The sequence below is a fragment of the Lissotriton helveticus genome, chromosome 3_2 (genome assembly GCF_964261635.1).
Source record: "Lissotriton helveticus chromosome 3_2, aLisHel1.1, whole genome shotgun sequence".
Classification (NCBI taxonomy): Eukaryota; Metazoa; Chordata; class Amphibia; order Caudata; family Salamandridae; genus Lissotriton; species Lissotriton helveticus.
The window spans coordinates 35899995-35924539 of NC_136062.1; the positions used below are offsets into that span (position 1 = coordinate 35899995).

The 24545-nt window shown below is 44.8% G+C and overlaps 1 protein-coding gene across 6 annotated transcripts in view; it reads left to right on the plus strand.

Moving 5' to 3' along the window:
• Positions 1–24545, plus strand: part of ATP8B4 (ATPase phospholipid transporting 8B4 (putative)) — a 4589528-nt gene that overhangs the window by 3556565 nt on the left and 1008418 nt on the right. For all 6 annotated transcript variants that reach the window (XR_013609828.1, XR_013609825.1, XR_013609826.1 and 3 more), the window contains one exon: positions 13721–13851. Coding sequence is in view for 2 of the 6 variants with exons in the window: in XM_078684774.1 (XP_078540900.1) it covers positions 13721–13851 (131 nt within the window). In the remaining 4 variants the exon portion in view is untranslated. The remainder of the gene's footprint in view (positions 1–13720; positions 13852–24545) is intronic.

Genomic DNA, 24545 nt, shown 5'->3' on the forward strand with positions numbered 1-24545 from the left:
CAGTTGCATGTAGTACAATTTAAAAAATGTGGGCAACCACAACCCAGGATTAGAATGTCAATCGGGGAAGTGGATATGTCTCTCCTTTTGCACACCTCTTCAGAAACAAATCCTACATCTCTTACTGCTACAGTCTTTTTTGACCGTGGGAGGAATGTGATCAGTAAAGTTGTGCTCTTTCAATCTAGCCACATTCTCCACCACTTCTACTCTAGGAACTCTTTTCTGTTCCACTACAACAAGGCTGCCTATCATAGACTGCTGAAACTGAACAAATGTCATCTTTGACTCTGGAAAACAATCCTTGAATAACAACAGTATTGAAGGTTGCTAAATGGAATAAATGGACTGTCAACTTCTTATACCAAGCATAAGCCTGACGGACAGCATTGTAAGGTTCCAACCTTTATCTACTCCACACATGTGCCTATTGTAGTCTAAAATGTACACAGGTTTGCGCACTTCAGCAACCTGAATCCAAACAGTGACAGGTGAAGTGCTTTCATCATGGATGGCCGTCAGCATTTAGACGTTTCTCCTGTCAGAAGATGTCACAGCTAGAAGCCCATCACTATGCACGGCTCTGTACTGTCGCTTCTCAATTTTTTTTTTTACAAACATTAACCTGTACTACTGTTTTATCCACATGTAGATAATAGCAATTTATTTACTGTATCGCTTGATTGTGGCTTTCTTCAGTTTTATATACATTAGACTGCTAGACAGGTTTCTTTCATTATTTAATGTAAATATTGGAATTACTTTTACCCTCATTCTTATACTCTCACAAGCACTTCTTTGAGCACTTGTTTCTCCTCACCTATCCGGGAGCACCTATCATGAATGTATTGTATTAATTGATTCTGTTGTGAATATGATACAAACTTGTAAAACTGATTTCTGAAAAGAACTTCTTTGGAAAATGGCTTTATTTTTTAGTGTTGTAGACTTTCAAGTCTTCATTTTCCGTTCGGACCACTTCTATTGTAACTTGCCTGACCCCAGTCCGGCAGATTACTGGATTTCCCCATTGTTTTGTAATCTTTATCAGGCCCATCAAAAAAGCGAAACTCGAGTACTTCTTCAACTCATCCATATTTGTGGGATTTCACCGGGTAGCTCTGGCATGGTTGTCCCTCAAATACTGTTCAGCATAAAAACTTGTCTGGTCAACAATTTCATCCAAAAATAAATTATCTATAAACAATTGAAAGAATTCTATAGGCAAAAAGTTTTCAGTATTCACTCCACACCCTCAAAAGGCAGGCAACAACAGCTTCACCATGTTTGGGGCAACCCAGAATTAAGCTGTTCTAATGGAAAGCCTTTTAGCCCCAGGCTGCAATGCAGATGCCTTCTGCTGCACTACCCGAAAACAACAATGATCAAGAGATATTCCTGATGTCAGTAACAGACTCTTGCAGTGAGTGTCTCATGTGTTTGGATAAATCTTATAACTCTTCAATGTGTTACCTTTGTGCCCTGGTGCAGCCTAAGGAAATGAGGGAGGGAGAGAGTATGGCTTTTCTTAGCATCGGCCATAACAAACTTGAGATCACTAGAAAAGAGGCACAAGACTCACTGAAAGCATAGATAATCTTTTTCACGAGAAGAGAAGGAAAATTGCCTGATAGGAGTCTGTGTATTTTTCTTTGGAACAGGGGCGGCTCCTCCGCAAAGGCGGAGGAGCATTGCCCCACTGCTTTTCAGCATTGCAAAAAAGGAAAAATAAAATGATAACGCAAAATGATTATCATTTTATATTTCCATGCTGAGGCAGTTTTGCACTGGCTGTTTTGTACATCCTGGGTAGAGAACATGCCCAGCTCCTAGTCCTTCTCTGAGCGCCGAACCACTGCTCTCAAACCAATCACAGCACTGCATTGAAGCATTGTGATAGGCTTAGGGGAGTCTGGGTTCTACCTGTTCGCGCAAGTGGACGGGGACGGAGGAGAGGAAGCAGCAAGTCAGTTGGCTGACAAGTAAGTGATCTTTTTTTTTAAACCCCCTCCCTGCTCCACTACTACTTTCACCAGCCACCACTGCTTTAGAACATATGTTTGTTCATGGGAAGTTGCAGCCAAAGTCAGGGGTGAGAGTGTCTTCCCCTGTGATACGGTGGATCAGCTACAGGCTTTTAAAGAGCCGATAGTGGCTATTTTTGCTAAGCAGCAACCTTTTGCGTGCCTGCTGCCAGAGGTGTATGCTTAAATGTTGTTATGTTATGTTAATTTTGTCTTTTATAGCGCACGGCTACTCAGAAAGAGTGTCCCGGCGCTTTATTGACACCTGAGAAAGACAAACATAACACAAAGATAAAAGATGGAATCAGCTAAAAAAAAGGGGAGTCTAAAGGGCAAAGAGCCAGGTTTTAAGGCCCTTCCTGAAGGCCAACAGATTCGAGGTGCTGCGCAATGCCAGAGGCATAGTGTTCCAAAGCTGTGGAGCCTGCAGCCTAAAGGAGCGACCTCCAATGTGGGCCTTCTTCACACGAGGGACCAAGGCAAGAAACATCGAATCTGATCTCAGAGATCGTGCCGAATGGTAAAAGGCGAGCCTCCTTTGCAAATATTTAGCCCCAGATGCGTGGAGAGCCTTATGGGCCAGGGTCAAGGCCTTGAAAGCTATCTGCTTCCAGATAGGCAGCCAATGGAGAGACTGCAGAAGACCGGAGGCTCTGGCTCGCCTGTGAAGGCCAAAAATGGCTCGCGCGGCCGTATTCTGGACTACCTGCAGCCGTTGCAAGAGGTACTCCGGCAGGCCCAAGTATAGGACGTTAGAATAGTCCAATCTTGAGCCAATTAAGGCCTGTACCGTCGTCCTCCTGTGGTCCTCAGAGAGCAGAGGAAGAAACTTCCGAAGCATCCTGAGGAGGGCAAAGCAGGTGCCAGTAAGGGCAAGGATCTGAGATCTTAAAGTCAGACCATTGTCTATCTTGATCCCTAAGTTCTTAGCCAACTGAGACGAGCGAGCTGGAGGAGACATATCAGCGGGCCACCATTCCTGCCAGTCTGGATCGGGTTGACCACCGAAGAAGAGTACCTCCGATTTATCTGAGTTGCACATGAGGCTGTTCAGCTGGAACCATTTAAAAACAGCCCCAAGGCACTCACGGATACTCTCTCCATCAAAAACCTCTCCTTTCCCGCAGGTAAAAAGGAGCTGGGTATCGTCGGCATAGGATACGATCTGGGCCCCAAAAGATTCAGCCAATGCTGCCAGAGGGGTCATAAAGATGTTAAATAGAGTCGGGCTCAGCACCGAGCCCTGCGGGACTCCGACTCCCAAAGGCGGCATCTCAGCCGAGCTGGATGAGGCGCAGACCGTTTGTCGACGGCCAGCTAGAAACGATCTAAACCAGCTAAGCACCGTCCCCCTCAGACCGATCTCATGAAGTCTGATGAGCAGACCCTCGTGGGGGACGGTGTCAAAGGCCGCCGACAGGTCAAGCATTATCAGCATGGCTTTGCCGCCCGAATCCAGTGCCTCCTTGATGGCTTCAGAGACCTCCAGCAGCGCCGTCTCAGTACTAAGGTTAGGGCGGAAACCAGATTGAGTGGAGTGAAGCAGATCGTACGATTCCCAAAAATTGGAAAGCACAATGTGCACATGCTTCTCCAAGATTTTGGCCAACGCAGGGAGGAGAGAAATGGGCCTATAGTTGGCCAAGACCTCGGGATCAAGACCAGGCTTCTTAATGAGGGGGATGACCATTGCCTGCTTCCAGGCCTGAGGGACCACCCCCCGGTTCAAAGAGAGATTCAGGAGGGGATTCGCCAACGGGTTAACCACTGCCGCCATCTTCGCCAGAAATTTGGCCGGGCATGGGTCAAGCGGCGAGCCCGATTTAAGATTGGCCATAAGTATCAATGACGAAGGGGCTGAAATAGGCGGGAAGTCTGACAGGACTGGCCCTAGAGGGACCGATGTAACTGGCCTGTCATCAGAGCTAGGAGAGATTACAACCTGCCTTAATGGAAAAGAGTCCTGAATCAGCTTTATCTTCGTAGTAAAGAAGTTGGCGAGATCAGAAACCCAAGCCTCAGTAGGGGCAGTCTGGATCGAATTCGACCGCGGGGCCGTAAAATCCCTAACAATCGTGAAAATCTCCTTGCAGGAATTAGAAGCAGCCTCAATCCTCCTAGCAAAATAGTCTTTCTTCTCTTGGAGGATATCCCGATGATAGGCTTTGACCATAGTTCTATAGGCGAGCCTGGCGGCAGAGTCATACTGAGCACGCCAAGCCCTTTCGGCCACCTTGCACTGCCTACGAGAGGCCACCAACGCTTCAGTAAACCACAGGGCAAAAACCCGTTTAGATACCAAGCGGGGGGCCATCGCAGGGGCTAGATCATTCAGCCTGTCCAGAAGCCACGTCTGCAAAGACTCCGGATCCCTATCCAAATCCCCCGTGAGGGGGCAAGGATGATCATAGGATGCCTGAGCCGGCATATCTGGGGTCACCCGATGGTACGCTCTCGACGCTAATCCCAGCTGTCTGAGGGCCATGCTCGAAGGCATATCCTGTCCATGCCAGGGGATGGGTTTGAAGGCCCTATATTTGCTTTGATTTCTTCCTAGCCAATCATACAGGTATTCATTAGTGAACAAGCCGAAGACCTGCCCGCACATGCATAATGCAGCATTTGCTTTCCTACTGTGCTCCTTTTTGTTAACATTTAATGTTTACAAACATTGTCACGGTGGCGAAAATATATGTCAACTGTGCATGTGAGATGTGCATGTTTTGTTATGTGTGAAGGATTCTCGGTAATTCTCAATAGAGAGTCAGAAAGGGCTGGCCAAAAAATCGCCCAGCCAAGAAAAAGTACCAAATGATAGAGAGGCCACAATTCTAAAAAATCTGGTGAGCGTCTATCAGAAATGTCGCAGTTTTGAGAGACAATTATTTGCTATAGCAAAAAGTATGATAAATTTAAAAGTCAGAAATCGTGAGGCCTCCTTTATAATTTTTGAGTTAATTTGTCAGTCTGCCCCGACACTGAAATGTGTTTGCTTTAATTTTAAACCCTTCATTGTAGACCTGGGCAAAATTGGTCAAGAGGGAACAGAGATATTAAGGATATTAAGGATGCAAAAAATGAGATTTCCTAATGTGTGAGGTGTCAAATTTATGTTTGTGTGTATGTGTATAAATGACCAAAAAATTCTTTTGTGAATTATGGTTCATGAAACACGAATATCTTGCAGGCCTGCCATGAAAAGTGTAACTCACTCATTAATTGCAGTGATTGTGACTTTCACACATCATGTGATATATGACACTACAAATGATGGCATCCCTGATGACATAACGTATGACCTTAACATTGACATTATGAGTGATGTCAATATGTATACAGTAGCATTTCTTTGTTGGGATAAGTGCTGTCATTTAGTCATGTTAGGTTGTAGATTTCTGTTATTTATTAGTAAAATATTGTGTGGTCAGAAATTGTGCATAATGTGTAAAAAAGTTATCCTTGTTTGACACCTAAACGTGGTTCTAAAAAGAACTGTTTTTGCAAATTGTACCTTGACCTTTTTTAGTATTTTTTAAACTTTTTATTTTTTTGCTTTTTTGAGGAAACAGCAGTGAAAATGACCACCTTATCTTTAAACCACAAATTAATGCATAAAAGAAAGATGGAAATTCCTTGTTTTGGTCCATGAGCTGCTTGCTACTGCTTATTACCCAATGTGTGTTCTGCACTTCTGGATCAACCTCAGGCCTTTCTTCCTGCTCTGTTTCTGCCAAAATGGTGGGAGGACTTTGTGTTTTTGTTGTAGCCTTCCTTTATTACCTTTCCTGCCTTCTCTCCCTCCCTGGATGATCTTAAATTGCATGACAGGGTAGTAGTGCTAACTGAAATGGCCCTTCTTCTCCCTGGCACAGTTTTGCAAACCTTGCAGATTTCTTTATAGGCATTAACTTTCTTCTTGTTGGGATGAAGAGAATAATCTCCAGCGTGTCTGCAGCTAGTTGAGGCCACCAATAGAAATTGACATCAAGATGGAACTTAATTATATTTACTGTCTACAGAGTTTAATGACAATTAGTACTTGTATTTACATTGTTTTTTAAATGACTGATTGTAGTAATTTTAAATTATGTGAATATTATATATCTTGTTTAACTAAAATTAAGTCACTAAAATAAACTCATCTTCTCCCTTGTTCCAATCCTTGATAGTACCTGAGTCAGCAGATGTTGCAAAGGTCTCCTCTAGAAAGCAGAATGGTATTGATATTCCAAGGTACTGAGTGTTGATTTTCCCAACTGGAAATATTTCTTTGAGTGGACAGATATTAATATGTCGTCTAATAATCTCTTATTTTCTGCACTTTATTGAATTTGCAAGCCCAGAAACTGATGTTTGACATTTCAACACTTGACTTAGGGGCCGATTAGGATGGCGGACGGACTTGCGTCCGTCCGCCACCCCTTAGTAGGAGGGACCGTCCGCATGGGCAGCGGCGGTCCCTCCATGGCAATTAGGATGTGACCGCCAGGGTGGCGGTCACATCCTCTATTTTTAACATTGCGGCGGGTGCAGCTTCAAGCTGCACCCGCCGCAATGTTAAAAATGCATGTGTTGCATTTACATGCACAAAGCGGCAGGCACCGCACGGTGCCTGCTGCTTTGTGTACGCAAATGCAGGGGGGTACCATAGGTACCCCCCATGTGCACCCCCCACCCCCCATTCACCCAGGGGGCCCGCAACGGGCCCCCAAAGTGAATGTCCGTATGCTTTTCCATGGCGGAAAAGCCGCAGTGGAAAAGCATATTTACACAAACATCATAATATGGCGGACGGTGTCTCATAGACACCGCCTGCCATGTTATAGCTTTTCCGCCGCGGTCGGAAGCCGACCGCGGCGGAAAAGCGGCGGACGGAATTCCAGACCCACCAGCCATCCTAATTTGGCGGTGGGTCTTTGGAGTCTCCGCCGCGGTTTTTCCACATCCTCCAGGCCGGCGGACACTTCCGCCGGCCCGGAGGATGCAGAAAAAACGCCATCCTAATGAGGCCCTTAGTGTCTACAGCTCAGAGGCATCGGCTTCTAAGCCACAGGCGTATAACATTAGAAAGGATTATGAGATTATCTTATTGGGATTTTTATATAGCGCAATCTCTGCCCAAAGCTATCAGATCACTTTATATGAGCACGAGTTGCGTTACAGATACATAATTTTTTTTGTTAGGCCCGGGTAGATTAAGCGATCTGCCCAGTGACATTTTATTCAAAATAAGTTCTTGTTGTTTGGACCTTGTACTACTTTAAGATACTGTTTGAGTGCTTTGGTTTCTGTCTATTTTAAAAGTTGTATATATTCTGGAACCTCTGATCCAAATTGTTAGTCTCACCTTCGGTAGTAAGTAGGGTGTGGATAACCAGATAGCACCATCACTAACATACCTACTTTTCTTTACTGTACTATACCCACAGCAAACATAGGTCTCTTGTGAGGTGCGATAACTAAACCACTACTATCCTTTTTTTGTTTCTGGATCTCAGTGGTTGCTCCTAGCCCAAAGGAACATGGCTCAGATGTGGAGGCTATGGGAGAAGAGATTCTGGAAGTAGGAGTTCAGAATACATACATAACTACAGGGTCCATGGTGTGGATTTGTTTTTTAGGTCTCACGTGGCATAGGCTGTGCACATGTGCAGTCTCCCTCGCGAGATTTAATGACTCTGAGTAGCGAGAGTAAACCCCGCCCCTCTTCTCCATTGGCTAGCCTCCTAAACGGCGGCCAGCCATTGGAGAAGTAGTCTCAGTGTCGTCATTCTCATCATCTAAGCCCCGTCCTTTTCGGATTGGGGGCGTGTTTTTTCAGTTTGTTCTACCCTCTTCTCCATTGGCTGGAATGGTAAACAACAAGTCAAAAACACGCCCGTTATTTACATTCCAGCCAATGCAGAAGAGGGGAGAAAGAAAAACACATCCCCCAGTCTGAAAAGGACGGGGATTACAGACTCCTGCTGCCCGTCTCGCTGTCTCCTTCGGGCGCCGCCATCTTGCGAAGCTCCGGCCATCGCCTCGCGCGTCTCTTTCACCCACAGTTTTCTCGGCGCTCCACAGTTTTCTCGGCGGAGCACAGCGTTGCGCGGCGCGTCTTTTCCCCCTACAGGGGGGCGCACCTTTGTGCTCCGACATTAATAGGCTTTCCCTTGCCGGGTGCCACTAGAAGTGGGGATGGCTCCTTACTCTTGCTTCATAAGTTGTCTCCCTAGCAGGGACTCCACGGCAAGCGGCAGCAGCACCCGGGGTAAGGACTGACGGACTTTCCACTCCAACGCTGAATAGACCGCAGTTACCTCTCAGAGTGGAGAGGTCGAGCACAGGATTGTTTCTCCTTGCACTTATTGTTACTCCTGGGACTTACAATCACTTCCAATGCAGGTGAGGATGGGGGCACTGGCACAGAGAACAGGACGCATGAGGAGTTTCACCAGGGTGCTGGGTTTGGCTACCGGGCTCCTGTCTGCACCCCCTGATGCTTGGGGCTCTTCCATGCACCGGCCACAGGCGGCGAAGGTGGAGTCTGGCCGGGCTGAGGCGAAACTCCCGGGCACACAGGGAGGAGGGTGCCCTGTACTGTCCAGGGCGTGGGTGGGCGGCCTCGCTTGTCTCTTTCACCCACAATTTTCTCTGCGCCGGGGAAACTGTGGGTGAAAGAGACACAATGGCCGATGCCTTCAGCTGAACTGGTGTCTGTGCCCTGGAGTCAGCGGGAACAACTCATCCCTGGTTCCAGGACTAAAATAATATAGAACTTTAGGCCTGCTGCCCGTCTCGCTGTCTCTTTCGGGTGCCGCCATCTTGCGAAGCTCCGGCAATCGCCTCGCGCCTCTCTTTCACCCACAGTTTTCTCGGCGGAATACAGCGTTGCACAGCGCGTCTTTCACCCTGCAGGGGGCGCACCTTTGTGCTCCTACATTAATAGGCTTTCCCTTGCTGGGCGCCTCTAGAAGTGGGGATGGCTCCTTACTCTTGCTTCATAAGTTGGCTCCCTTGCAGGACCTCCACGGCAAGCGGCAGCAGCGCCCCGGGAAGGACTGGCGGACCTTTCCGCTCCAATGCTGAATAGACCGCAGTTACCTCTCAGAGTGGAGCGGTCGAGCACAGGATTGTTTCCCTTGCATTTATTGTTACTCCTGGGACTTACAATCACTACCAACGCACGTGAGGATGGGGGCACTGGCACAGAGAACAGGACGCATGAGGAGTTTCACCAGGGTGCTGGGTTTGGCTACCGGACTCCTGCCAGCACCCCCTGACTCGGGGCCCTTCCATGCACCGGCCACAGTTGGCGAAGGTGGAGTCTGGCTGGGCGGAGGCGCAACCCCCGGGCACGCGGGGAGGAGGGCGACCTCTACTGTCCAGGTCGTGGGTGGGCGGCCTCGCGTGTATCTTTCACCCACAGCCGAGAAAACTGTGGATGAAAGAGACTCGCGAGGCGATGGCCGATTCCTTCAGCTGAACTGGTGTCTGTGCCCTGGAGTCAGCAGGGACAGCTCATCCCTTTGTTCCAGGACTAAAATAATATAGAACTTTAGGCCTGTTGTGGGAGTCATTCCAGAGTCATGATTCACTCGGATATAAGGGGAAGCATGTCCTGGCATACAAGGACCCCGGCTTCAGGTAGCTCTTTTGCTCTAGATGTCGCTGTTGCTGTTCTTGCAGAATAGCAGCTGTTCGGAGAAATGCAATTCATGTTCTCCTAAGGCAGTTACCCTAAGCAAGTCATGTTTTCCCATCATGTTGCATTATTATCAACTGCGATTTCTATGGCCTAGCACAATCTGAGAAATAGACCTTTCGGTGCTAGTTTCCAGGCATTGGGAAAGGCCATAGTATTTTACCTTTTTCCAGAGACACGCAGACTCATGTTGTAGTGTAGGACAACTGATTTTTATTACAAGCTTGGGCAAAGTCAATAGGTCTCGCCTTATGGCTTTGCCCGTGCAAACCTAGTGGCTTTGCTCATGATTTTTGCCGATGTCCAGCACTGGGGGGAAAACAGTTATTGCTGATGGTAAACACCATTGTCAAAAAAGCATGATTATGCTGATGTCCGCACTTGCCATTATGTCCATTTGGAGTGGCCAGGCAGCAAATTTCAACTCACAAGCCCTCAAAAAAACAAAGAAAATAAAAACATAACAGCCGGGAGGGGGGGGGAGTACAATGGCTCAAATTAAGCACTTCTCATTAACCTCCAGGCGACTCATCACAGTTTAAGCAATATGCGCTGCCCCCACCATTTGAAAAAAGTTACCTTACCCCTTGTCTAGTATAACATTTCCCCTCGACTTTTTGCGTGCGGTATTGCATTGTGTGTGGCTCTGTGTGTGTGTGTGTCTCTGTGTATGTGGCTCTGTGTGTGTGTGTGTGGGTGGCTCTGTGTGTGTGTGTGGCTCTGTGTGTGTGTGGCTGTGTGTGTGGCTGTGTGTGTGTTTGGGGGACTGTGTGTGAGTGGGGCTGTGTGTGTGTGGGGCTGTGTGTGTGGGGGGGCTGTGTGTGTGTGTGGCAGTGTGTGTGTGGCTCTATGTGTGTATGTGGCTCTATGTGTGTGTGTGGCTCTGTGTGTGTGTGGCACACAGTGTGTGTGGCACTGTGTGTGTGTGCGTGTGGCTGTGTGTGTGTGGCTCTCTGTGTGTGGCTCTGTGTGTGGCTTTCTGTCTGTGTGTGTGTGTGGCTCTGTGTGTGGCTCTGTGTGTGTGGCTCTGTGTGTGTGTGTGGCTCTCTGTCTATGTGTGTCTGGGTGCAAATGCAATAGGTCGCGCATTTGTGAGAGATTAAGCTATTGGCATTGTAAATGACAATTCCATGTATTTATCTGTTTTCAAATCCAACACTTAAATAAAAAGGTTTTCATTTACAATGCCAATAGCTCTAACTTAGGCAAAGGCGAGACAGTTGGATTGTAAATGCTTGTCTTTACTAGAGAGAAAGAAAAAAGCTAAGCATAAAAGTTTGCATTCATGATTGAATTCTATCTGGAACTAGGAGTGCCTGCAAGAGCGATCTTAGAAGTTATACAAAATTTGAGCGCTTTCCCAACATAGAAATGTTCTAGATGCAATACAAAGGACTGGTTTGTGTTCAGTACAAACCCTATGCTCCTAAAAAATCGACATGCACAGCAAGAGTGCAAGGTCGGACTGGCTGTACCAGGCATCAAGTGTTTCCCTGGGAGGCTGGAAGGGTGGGGGTCGCTTTTGTTACTGGGGGGCAGTTTTGTAGAAGTGCAGTAGTTCTAAAAGCACTACAGAGTTCCTTGTATATTCAACAGTTTTTAGGCAACAGTAAAAGTGCCAAGATAATGCTGGGGATTAGATGGGAGTTTTTGTCTTGTGGCAGATCTAAAGTAGCACAGAGGGTCAATTCGCCTGGTGCAAAGAGTGTGTACTATGCAGATCACAGACAGTATTTATATGGATAGCTCAGTGGGTTACTGTTTTTTGCCACAGAGTTCCTTTTGTTACTGTGCAGTTCAAACATTACAATCGTAATCTATGTCAGAATTGATGTTTGTTGTCCCAGCCGTTCATTATCCTAATTTTGCTAAAAAGGGTTTGTTAGAGTAGAAATAAATTCTTATTATTAAATTCAACCCTAACCAATGTGTTACATTCTGAATCCTGAGTTTGTGCTTTCCCAGACCAAGCATTCTTAAAAAAATGTCTACCAGAATGGATGACAAGTGAATCTTACACCGTATACATCCCTTTATCTTATGTAACATTTTCTGTACACTGATTTACAGATGTATGATTCATTATCTCTGTATGAATGTGTGATGTAAAATGTTCCAGCACCCTAAACTGGTTTGAGAGACAAATTAGGTCCATTTGAGAGAGGGGCCATGGAGAGATGAGATGCTTGTTTGAGGGTGATAGTAAGGGAGTCATTGAAGAGCCCCAATAAGGATTGCTTTATCCTGGTGCATTGTGGGTCATCATTTACTGTGCTTTAAAAATGACTTAAATTGTATCATGAAAAATGAGTTGTAGAATGCACCATTTTTGCATTTTATTCACAAATTGTCTTAGTGGGAGATCCCTCCCCCCAAGCTCCCATGTAGTAGGCCAGCTCGTTCACTGCGCTCGATTAGTATGCACCTTATGGGGGCTGGTCTGACAAAATTTGTCAAGGTTACTTTGGGTTCCCAGTCCGGCCCTGCAAGAGTGCATGTAATACATTCTACCATTTTAGTTCCTCTCTTTTCATTTGTATGCTTATTTTTGGGGTCTCCTTCTCCCAGTTGGTTACTCCACTCCCAGTTCTTCCATTCTTTAGTTTGAAAAAGATACACCAACAAAAAACAAAAAAAGGTGCTTTTTATTCCAAACTTTAATGGTAAAACTATAGAATCATTGCTATTGTGTGTCTTCTCTTTTTTTCCTAAGTAAACAGAGGTAGTCCCGGTAACCAGCAACCACTGGGAATCGCCAAGGTCACATCAATATCAAAGAGCTGATGGGCTGGGTGCTGAGCATAGCCAAATAACTATTCCGAAAGCAGAGCTTGATAGGCACACACAAAGACAATACCTAATGAGATTTGAGGTTCTGGCACTGAGCACAGCCATAGCATGTACCAGTAAAACATTGCTTACAGCTAACGATCCTAGTCAGTGGGTTCTGGTAACAGGGCGACTAGGTATTGCTTTCAGAGCTCACTGTTTACTGCCAAAGGCTGTCCAAGGTATCCTGTGGGATAGGTGCAATGGGTGTAGCATGTGGCCAAAGACCAACTGCTGTTTCTAGGAGACTGTGGAGATTAGAGGCTGGATACAGGGCTTGATCAAAGTTTTCATTCAGTGCTTCTAAAGCCCACTTGGAATGCCTTCCCTTCAGCTAATTTTGCCGGGGGAATGGTATCAGAGCATGATGTTTTCATATAAGACAAGTAACATAACTTTCCTTTCATAACATTTTTACAGTTAAGTTCTTTGATTTAGATTTTTTATATTTTAACCCATACCAAAGGTTTTCACTGAGTATTGCGTGTGGTCTTAGACTATCCTCTGCATCCATCACTGCTGGCCCCAGAGGTCAGTGAACATGGCATTTGGCCATGCCTTGCAACCTTATGCCATACCCAGTGGGCTCTGAGCACACGACCCAGTCTGTGTCCTGGCAATGTACCAGTCCCTCTGCAGCTAGAGCCCACATGGCATGCCCATCAACTATGCCAAGTGAGCTACACCACATTTCTGTGGCCATAGTCTTTAGTGAATACGTCTACCCCGTTCCCATGGCCAGTGCTACCTGCACTTGTGGAGGCATCCTAATATTGACTTATCACACAGTATTGTCCTTGGCCATGGCCCAGTAGACAGCTCTTTCTGGACACTGTCTAAATCCCTGCTCACCATCAGTTAACTTTGAAGCACAATCTACAGGCATGTCGCCAGAGGGTGTTGCCTTCTGGTGCACAGCATGCCCAGTATTTTTACTCCTACTTTACAATGGCCACACTTGACCATTACCTGTGTTCAGTGCCCCTACCATCACCTCCCACTGGGCAGTGTCTTCAGTGTTCTCACTTACCAAGAATTCCCTAGGAGAAGGGTAATTACCACACACCTAATAGCTTGCTATATAACTCAGCTGATCTGCAGAAATTGCTTAAGTTAAATTTGCTGTTTACATTTGTTTATTAATTGCATGTAAGTACAATCTCATTTCCTTTTATTACAGGAAATGCCAGAAATTCGTTGAGCCTGATAAGCGTATGGCTTGTTATTGGCCTCAACACAGTTGTTTGTGTCATGCCAGTGATAGCATTCAGGCTTCTGATGGTTGATTTAAAGCCAACATTAAGTGATAAGGTAAGCACACAATATATTTGTATATTGTTCAGTTCAAATTAGAGATTGTTCCGTGTTTTTAGAAATGAATATATTACTTTACACCAATGCACTTAAACAAAATGTTACAATATGTAAAGATTAAAGGGTAAAAGATGTATAATAAAAAATGTAGATTTGATATTGATCTCGATCCCAAAGAAGCCCCAGATGGAAAGAAGCAAAAACAGCACGACTTTTACAAACAGGAATGTAAATTCCATGCTTACATTATCTTAAGGTCTAGAGAAACACACCCCCTCAATTACCGGGAGACAGACTCCAGGGCCTGGTGAAAAAGAGGTCCCATTGGCCTATCCCTTCGTATCAGGCTAGCTTGATATATGAATTTCCTTGTTCAAAAGTATCTCAGCAGATCAAAGAGGCCACTAAGATAGATATTAAATCACCATGCTTGAATGAAAGATAGATGTGGCAGCAGACGAACTGTAGGAAGATGTTAGCTAAAATTCAACAAACCTTAGCACGTCCAGCCCGTCCAGAGCATGGAAATCATAGCATTCCCACCTGATATCCAGGCTTCACAATTCCTCAACTACTCATGATAAAACACGGGAAGAAGTAGACAAGTAGTTGAGGGTAGGAGAAGAGGAGATAAAAAACGTATTTGAGTTAAGTGGCAAAAGGATAAACTCTGTAAATTGAAGGTTAATCTTTTCCACTAAACGTGTTATTCCCGAACACACGTAACATAGTAGGGTCGCTGATTGACTGCCAGTGGAGCCACCACTGGCTCTGCTAGTGGTGAATTAAAGGCACTGACCTGGCCTTCCCTGGGTCACCATCTTTCCTGCATCAGAAGATCTGCCCTATACATAATTTTCCTGCACTAGTCTGCCATGCACAGAAACTCACACCCATTCTCAATCCAGTAGAAATGTTCACATGCCAGAGGTTCTTATTTATTCACACACAGTATCACAGATGCATTACATCTCACAAAGGTAGTAGGACTCCAGAGGCTCACAGGGAGAGAACCTCACAAAGAGTTTCAAGCAGATGATGTCTGCAGGAGGCTGGTTTAGTATATGGTACCACTTATTTAAGTGAAGCACCTTGCACAAATCCAGACAACCCTTATGGTGATTTTAGTGTTCTTTGATAACCATAGAAAGCTCTCAAAGTGGTAGCTTTGGAGAGCAGCCTTGAGGCTTACTTGAAGGAGTGTTAAGCATCTTCTTTTACCAGATCTAATCATGTAGTGTACGTTAAACAAAAAAAAACACACAGTGTATATATAAAAATAGGTCCAAGCATTTTTTCCAACCTGTCCTTTTGTCCCGGAGATACAGATTTATGGAAAAGTTCCACATCTCTCACTAATACATTGGTATATCTTCTACTCTGAGATTTAAACTCAAATACATAATAATACTTCAATTGCGAATAAGGTATGTAGCACCAAATACAGTGGTCTTCAAGGGTTGACCAAACCATATGCGAAAAAAGTCAAAAGCCAACTGCGTCCAAATTATGAAATTGGACCAGGAGACTCAGAGGAGCTGGGACACCAGGAACCACCTAAGGTAAGTACCCAGGTACCCCACGGAGGATGTATGCAAAGTGAAAACAGAGCCGCGTATGCAATAGAAGTCAACGGGGAAGTCACATTTTGTTAAAGAAGGACCTTCCCACTCGACCCTGAAGAAACCCAGTGGAAGACAGAAGGTTTGAGAGTCACCCCATTTATAGACACCCCAGGAACCAGGATACCTACACCAGGGAAGCCGGGTGCATAGGTGCGAAGTGATTTGGAAACCGCTGTAGACCACAATGGAGGACCTCTGGAAAGATGCCACTGGAGAATACTCTGCAAGAGTCCAGGGGACTCCAAGGGCGGATTCTTGAAGTGAACAACCTGCAAGCAGAGGGGCAGCGTCTATGCCACTCGGATATGGCCAGAAGGCATAGAAGAGAAATGTCCACCAATGTCGAATGGTTCAGAACAGTTGACGGTGACCTTGTTGCTGCAGCTAAGGAGACCAGGTGATGCTAAGGAAGACCAGGAGCTGTGCACGAGCTACCCCACATAGGAAGTTGAGAACCAGTAGTTGGAGGTTTGGGGGCAAGATGGCAGTCTAACGTTAGACCGGGTTTGCAGCACCACGCTGAGCTCCGTTTTTACTATGGCAATTTAGACAATCTGAACTGAAAGACTGTTGGCTATTGAAATGAAAAATTATGGAAGCTGATTGAAAATTGCCTACCGAAGTTTAAATACGCCTTAAATGCATCTCTGCCTTCCTTTACTTCTGTCGGGACGCTATGCTGCAAGAAGTGATTCAATGTTACAAGTACAAGGGAAGCCTCGATAAACACTCAAACCTTCCTGGTTTCTCATCGAGTGCCGCGCTTTCCCACACAGCGCGTTAAGGAAATTTCAGCATACACTGACCGGGCTTCGGTGGACGTGTCGGGCAACGCTGCTGCCATACCAGAGAGCCCAGCTTGTGATCTGTGGTTTCGTCTGCCGGGTGCGGCCGCGCTCACAGAGAAGGACGCTGAGGACATCGAGAGCAACGATGCCGCCTCCGAAAAATGCCTCGGCTGCCGCCGCCAGAGCGCGGGTTGCGAAGGCGGCCAAGGTACTCCGCAAGGAAGCGGAGCGGCAACAACGTGAAGGCTCATTGGATGGGGGTGACTCCGACAGTATACCAGCCAAAGCGCTGAGATCAAAGAAGCAACAAACAAAGCAGCCTGTGACTAACACTCCAAGACAAGAGGTCCTTGCCTCAAGAAGAAAGTTAAGTACTGCTGGGGGGAGGTCGGTACTTGATTTATTACTAAAGAAACAATTGGGTCATGCTAGCTCACAGCCTGAGGCTGAGAATGAATCACCGACATCTATATCTTTGAATGCCGATCAGACTTACATGTTAGATGAAAGCCCCCCAGCCCCTGTCATGTCTCAGACCCAGTCCCAGCCAATGGCGTTTTGAGTTCAAACAATGGAGTATCTGACTCCGTCATCCTTCAGCCCATAATTGACGATACACCCACCAACCTGTCGACTAATGAGACCTCTGGGGCCTCCGGGACCCCCGAATCCATACAAAACACTGAGACTGCAGAGGGGTTAGAAACTAATATGAACCAAGTGGAGGAGGGACACGCTATGTCATTTACAGGCCCAGGTGGAAATATCTTGGGAGTACAGACTGAACTTGTAAAACTGACTATGGAAACCGCGTTAATTAAAAACCAAACTATATCTACAACACCGACCCTACACACAGCCTCTACTGAAGCTCAAATGACTAGATCTTCACATACCCACCCTGAGCAGATTGTAATTAATGAAGTTACTTCTGAGTTAATACCGAATGCAACTGCGACTCAAAACGTTCAGATCTTGGAGGGTGAGAAAGATCTTAGTGAATTTTACTCCTTCTTTGACGAAACCGGAGATGTTGGAGCTGATGCTGTAGGAGCATGGTCAGAGAGCTACGAATCCACGGAGGCAGAGGAGGAAGAGGAGGAAGAGGAGGAAGATGAGGTATCGGAACCCCACCCTTACTCCTCAGAAGATAGCTACGGGGAAGGGAGGCAGAATGTCAACACCGTCAAAGCTAAGGCTAAGTCTAAGTCTAAAGTAGCGCTTAGAGTCACCCAAGGTAATCCATGTCATCTTGATAACTACCATGCTGCTACCCCAGCTACCATGGAGATACCTCCCACCGCAGTTGAAAGTATCTTACAAGCAATAGCAGCTCACAGAGAAGAGACTGCACTTGACAGCAAAAGGTCTCAGGCAGCTCTGCGCAAAATGCAAGGGGTTGTCAAGAAGCTCACCAAAACCTGTAATCATATAGGCAAAAGAGTCACAGAAATGGAGGTAAGGGTGATGTCGGCTGAAAAAGACTCCTCCGAGAACTCTCAGAAAATCAAGCTTCAAGAAGCAGAGCTGATGGAAATTAAGTGGAAGCTTGAGGACTACGAAAACAGGCAGCGGTGCAATAATTTGCGCATTTTAGGTGTACCGGAGAAATTGGAAGGGGAGAACGTACGAGCCTTCATTATTAAACTGCTTAGTGAGTCTATGCCTGAAATTAAAGATTGGAACTGGGATATGGAAATTCAACGGGCCCATCGAGTCCCGTTCAACCTACCACCTAAGCCAGGGGTGTACCCTCGTGCCATTTTAGTTTATTTCGGAAACTTCTTGTTACGGCAGGTGATAGCAGAGAGAGCCAGACCAGATCGTAAAATATCTTTTAGTGATTTTTCATTTTTTTCAAGGCCCGATTTTTGCCACGCTACCGTGGAAAGCCGGTGGCGACTACGCCTATTGATCAAACCATTTCAAGAAAAGGGAGCTCTGGCATTCTTGAATAATCCTGCAAGACTAAAAATTATTCATGGTGGTCAGACAAAGTTTTTTCAGTCTGAAATAAAAGCAAAATCTTATCTTGATGAGATATCTTAGATAGAGTTTAGATAGATCAATAGACACATCAGGTATATGTTTAAGATACAATAACAATTTATTATGAGTGGTCTGTATTATGTATTTGATGATATTTTGCAATAACTGGTTGGCTGGCTTGCTGAGAATTACATTGATGTCTGACAGGCTATAGAAATATATAGAAATTAATTAGCCGACGACATGGATATGATTTAATTTTCTTTTTTGTTTTTCTATTATTATCATTACTATTACGCTTAAAATTCTTTGATATTGACTTGTTGTTGTTGTTGAAGCGGTAGCTCAGTGGAGGTGCAGCAACTTCGTCACACAGACTCTGGTGGAGTCTGTATGCCTACATAAGGGGGAGAGGGGTAAAGGGGGTAGTTTTGGGGGGGAGTTTTGGGGAGGGATTCTCGGGGTAGTGGAAAGGGGGGAGTGTAGGGAGTGTGGGGAAGGGGGGTAAAAATAAATAATAAACCAGGTTTACTAGCAAGAGTATGTATAATTTTTGAAATATTAGGAGAGGAGGTGCAACAGGATCAAAATTATTATTGGAACAAAATTATTAGACAACCTTACTATATTAACAATGGGTAAACTTACTATTCAATCCTGGAATGTAGGAGGGCTCTTATCCAGAGATAAGCGTCTTAGACTGGGGGAATTAATGAAACTAAATCCAGTAGATATTCGGTGCATCCAGGAGACACACATTCCTTGGAGTAAAAGAGCCCTATTAAACCTCAATGGATACAACCTGTTGATAACAACATCCCAATCTTCAAATATAAGGGGTGTTGCTATTTTTGCAAAAACCAGTCTTGGACAGGGAATACATCACCTATCTGACGTACATGGAAGGTGGGCAATTGTCAAATTGGCTAATGGAATTACTATATGCTCCATTTATGGATCAAATCACGATGATCCTGCAATATTCCAAACCCTGGAAATAGAATTAGCCACGTGGCAAGGCCCGTTAATTTTTTGTGGCGATTTCAACATCTCACTTATACCTTTAGTCTCGGCGCAAATGCCAAAACAGAAATATATGGGTAGGAAACCAAGGGTATACCGTGCTGTTAAAAGTCTGGTTTATAGTTTGGGCTTAACTGATATTTGGACACAGAACAATCCCGCTGATTACGGTTATACATACTTTTCCCACCCTCATCAGAAGCATGTCCGGATAGATTACATCTTTACTTCCCAGGATTTAGTACCTTATTCATACATAAACAAACCACCTAAAATAATCTCGGATCATAATCCTCTAGTTTTGCTAATTACTTACGATATCAATCCTACTCAAAAGAGCTCTTGGTCCTTCGATAGGAAGTTACTTTCTAATAATGAATACATTAATCACAATAAAATCTGGACTGATGAATTTTTTAATATGAATCGCTTTAGTGCGCCAAGGAATATCGTGTGGGATACCTATAAAGCGGCACTAAGGGGCGAGACTATCAGCTTTCAAAACAAAAATGAAAAAATCCTTAAAAAAGAATATGAACTGAAAATCGCAGCCCTAGCTAAAGCCGAGGAAGAACACACTGCCAAGATTAAGCATAAACAAGAAGCCATGCACTCGATGATACAAGTAGCAGTGTTAAAATCCAAATTAAATACTAAACTAAGCCAAAAAGCTGCCCAAACATATCAAACGCATAGAAAACATGTTTATGAAAGCGGGGAGAAAGTGGGTAGACAATTGGCACTTTCTACACGCCAGAAAAATGTCAGGAACAATATCTCCTCAATAGTAGATAATGGTCAGACTTTTTCCCACGCGGTAGATATTAATTATCAATTTCAAAGGTACTATCAAAATCTCTACTCGGAAGAAACCCCAGCCTTGGAAAATGATATAATAGATTATTTGGATAATTTTCTCACTAACTCTGAGGCTATGAAGCTATTAGACGATGCCACCAAGGAAGAACTTGAAAAAGAAATTACACTTGCAGAGGTTGGTACTGCTTTATCATTATTATCATCTGGTAAAGCAGCAGGCCCTGATAAACTACCGATTGATTTGTTTAAGGTTCTTGCCCATCAACTGTGTCCTATTTTATATGATTTGTTCCTTGGGATCCAATATAATGGCATCCCGCCAACTTCTTGGGATGAGGCCACTATAATCGTTTTTCCAAAGAAGGGAAAATCTCCCGAACAGCTAACCTCGTATCGTCCTATATCCCTGAATAATTCGGACTCCAAATTATATGCGAAGGTCTTGGCACTCAGACTCAGCAGGGTCGTTGAGCATCTTGTCTCCCCATGGCAACATGGCTTTATACCTGGCAAAGTAACCATGGAACACACCCGTAGGGCAATCGCCTTATTTGATGCCAAGGTTGCCACGGGGGGGGACAAATGTCGATGATCCTGCTTTACGCTGAAAAAGCCTTTGACCGCGTTTCATGGGAATTTCTCTGGGAAGTTATGAAACGCAATAATTTCGGCTCCAAATTTATCCAATCCATTACATCAATGTATTTCCGTCCCAAAGCAAAAATCTTAGCAGCAGGGTTATTATCAGGGCATATTAACATCGCTAGAGGCACTAGGCAGGGGTGTCCTTGCTCACCCCTGCTTTTTGCTCTATATATTAATCCCCTTATTTTGAAATTATTAGAAAGCAACATTATTAAACCTGTTATTAGTCATCATTTTGAAACTAAAGTATTGGCCTATGCCGATGACATCGCGGTCATTACATCTAACCTGATTGAGGCTATTTGTGAAATAGAGAAAGTGACTACTGAATTCGGACGCTGCTCGGGCTATTCTCTCAATAAAGGAAAAACGATTATTCTGTGTACTGATAATACCATCTGTCTGGATCAACGAAGAGCAAAAAAAGCCATGTATTTGGGTGTTGTTCTGTGTACAAATAATAAACTATTACCAAAAGCCAATTTTGATCCGCTAGTGGCTAAAATTAAGAATGATTTCGAAAGGGTTAACAGCCTTCATCTTTCTATCATAGGAAGAGCCAATTATGTAAAAATGAACACGCTACCTAGATGCCTCTACTTATTCCGAGCCATCCCACTTGCCATTGATCAAGAAATGCTAGTATTGATCAACTCACTTATATCGAAATTTATTTGGCAAAATGGGAAGACTCGGAGATCACTTGCACTTTTATCACTCCCGTTGGACAGAGGCGGTCTTACTGTACCCAATATAATTTTATATCATTGGGCAGCATTTTTAAAACAGCTTACTCCCATGATTAGTGATTACAGCTTAGAGAACTCAGAAGGCTCTGAAGAAATACCCTCAATATATGAGCTACTCATAGGACAGGAGGCTAAGGGTTTACTCCTCCGGAAGACCGAGGCAAGAAATTATAAGGATTTTAAGGGAGAAGTAATGACCAGTGCACGAAGAATTTGGAATAAAGTGACCAAATATATTCATATCGGGAAGATCAACCGATATACGCCGCTCTGGCGTTCTAATTTTATTCAAGGTCAGGATTTTGTTACGGTTGTGAAGAAATGGGACAAGTTGGGAATCAGAACAATTGGTGAGTTTCTAGTAAATGGTTTTGATACTACTTTTTTTGATTTGAAAGCTAAATTTAATTTACCAAATGGTGACTTCTTAAAATTTGCACAGGTATTTGCTACACTGAAAGCTAAAGAGTCCCTAATTTCTCTTCATAATATTGAAATCTTGGATGCAATACCTAGAATAAACACCAGGATTGGAACGTTGTATAATATTCTCCTGAATAAGCAAAAAGATGACCTTGACAAAACTGAAAGTAAATGGGCTATAAAATTAAATAATTCTAATGTAGATATCGATAGAGTGTTAGAACTGGGCTAGAAGCTACTTATGGCTAGTAATCTTAAAGCGCAACTGTATAAAACTGTATTCGATCTTTATTTTACTCCCGCTAAACTATTTTCGTGGGGTAAGCGTGAGAATGATTTATGCCCTAGATGCACGCAAGGACCAGCAACCCTCACTCACATGTTTTATAATTGTCCTGAATTGATGTTGATCAAAAATATGTTATTATCCTTTTGGGAAGAAATATTTAGTCATAAAATGTCAGAATCAGAAACTTTGTTTTTACTAGGGCATGACCACTCTTTAAATTTAACTAAATCTGAAGAAAGTGTAATCTTTATAGGCACAGCAGTATTAAGACTAATTCTATCTGCCCACTGGAAAGAAGCAGACCCACCTAGTTTTCAGATGTGGCTAGCGCGTTTCCTAGCGGTTTATAGATTTGAAACCGCTATATTTGAAACAAGAGGAGTAAAGGCTAGGGCGCGCGGAGAAGCTCTCTGGCGTCCAATTGCCAATTGGAAAGCGGGCATTATTCCCAGTGGTATTGGTTGACCTGAAATTTATGTATGTACTTATAATTTATGTTTTATACACCTAGCGAGGTATTTGTGTTTTTATTTTGTTTAATTTATTGTTTTATTAATTGTTCAGTTTGTATCAGTCTGTTTCACCTCCTGTATGATCTATTTATATTGTGCTATTTTCTGTAATTTTTGCAAAGTGACTCATGCTTTTCCTGGTTAAAAAAATAAAATAAAAAAAATAAAGGAAGTTGAGAACCAGGGGGACGATGTCCAGCGGGAGCATCAACAAGCCTTGGCAGCTGCAACAGGCGTGGAAAGCGAAGAAGGAGCAACATTGGGACCAGAAAGGTCCAACAGCTCACCACAAGCAGGAGAGTCAGAGCAGGCCCTGAGCAAGCAGGAGAGCCCACTGGAGCAGAAGAAGACCTTCGAGAGGACCCACAGACCGAAGGCACAGGAGTCGCAAGAGGACCTTGAGCAGTTCAACAAAGATGGAGACCCACGGTGCAGAAGATACAATGAGGATGCTATACTTGGCAGAAAGAGATGCTGGAGGCTGGAGCTTCTTGTAGCCCAAAGATCTCTGGAGTGCAGAGCCAACAATTCTTGGCAGCAGCAAGTCAAAGCAATGCACAGGGGTTCGGTCCCAGCAGGTCCTACGAGAGATTCTGGCCACAAAATTGCAGAGAGAGCTGCTGAATCACCACCTGTGTTGCTGAGCCTTTCGAAGTCCATGAGACATCAGGAGCAGCAGACCGGTCAGCTTCGTTGCGGTGCCTGCAGATGCAGGGGAATGACTCCTTCACTCCAAGGGAGATTACTTTGGGTGTCCTTGATGCCCACGGGTGTGTTGAAGATCCTGGAAGAAGCACAGGCACAGATGATGAAGAAGACTTGCAGAACAGTGAGACCCAGGCACAACAGGAGTATTCCGTGATGCGCTCTTGGTTCCAGGCGAAGTCCAAGTGTCCAGACGGTCAAAGAGTGACATGGTTTCAGGCTTGAGTCTTGTCTCACAACCAATCTGAGGACCCACCCATTCGTAAGCCCTTAAATACCCTAGGAATTGGGTTAGGACGCCTCAGGAATCCCTCCCAGAGGAGAGGCTGGACGGAGGTGAGGATACCCCCATGTCCTTTGTCCAGTTTCACACCAGAGCAGGGGCAAGCGCTCCCTGAACTGGATCAAACTGGAGTATGCATGGAGGGTACCAAATAACCCTTTCAAAGCAGTCTGGTGGTGTTGGCAAGTGCCCCCACCCTAATACACTAAGTTCTGTCTGGGAGGTGGTCACATCTCCCTGTAACAGGAAACCAGCAGGAGGGCAGAATCGTGTCTGGGGTCTGCAGCAGCACTAGCATGCTGACCGACCCAGAAAGGCTGTTACCAGGAGTACTGGGCGTTTCCCATAGGAGACCCCAGTGCATGGAATCATACCCCAACACCAGTAACAGTGTTAGGGTATGATTCCAACATGTTTGATACCAGGTTCGGCAAAGCCACTACATAGTAAGCCATTGCGTAATGATGGATGGCCACTATATGTATCAAAATGGCACTTACAACTCATGTAGAATCGACTCTGGGACTTGTAGGGGTGTCCTTATCATGCAGGGATAACCTCACACTTTTAACCCAGCACCCTGCCTTTGGGACTGAAATGTCTGCCTTAGGTGTGACTTATAGGTTTAAAGTATAGGGACCTCAGATATAAGATGAGAAAAAGTATTTCTGTTGTAAATGGTGCTGGCACCAGCTTCCACATGCTGCAATGGCTGGCCTGTAGTCACAGTTTGAGTGGTCTTTCATGAGTGGCACGTTACATGCTGCAGCCCATGGGAGACCCCTGGTGTACCTAAGCCCTGGATACCTCAATTCCATATACTGGGGACTTACAAAGGTAC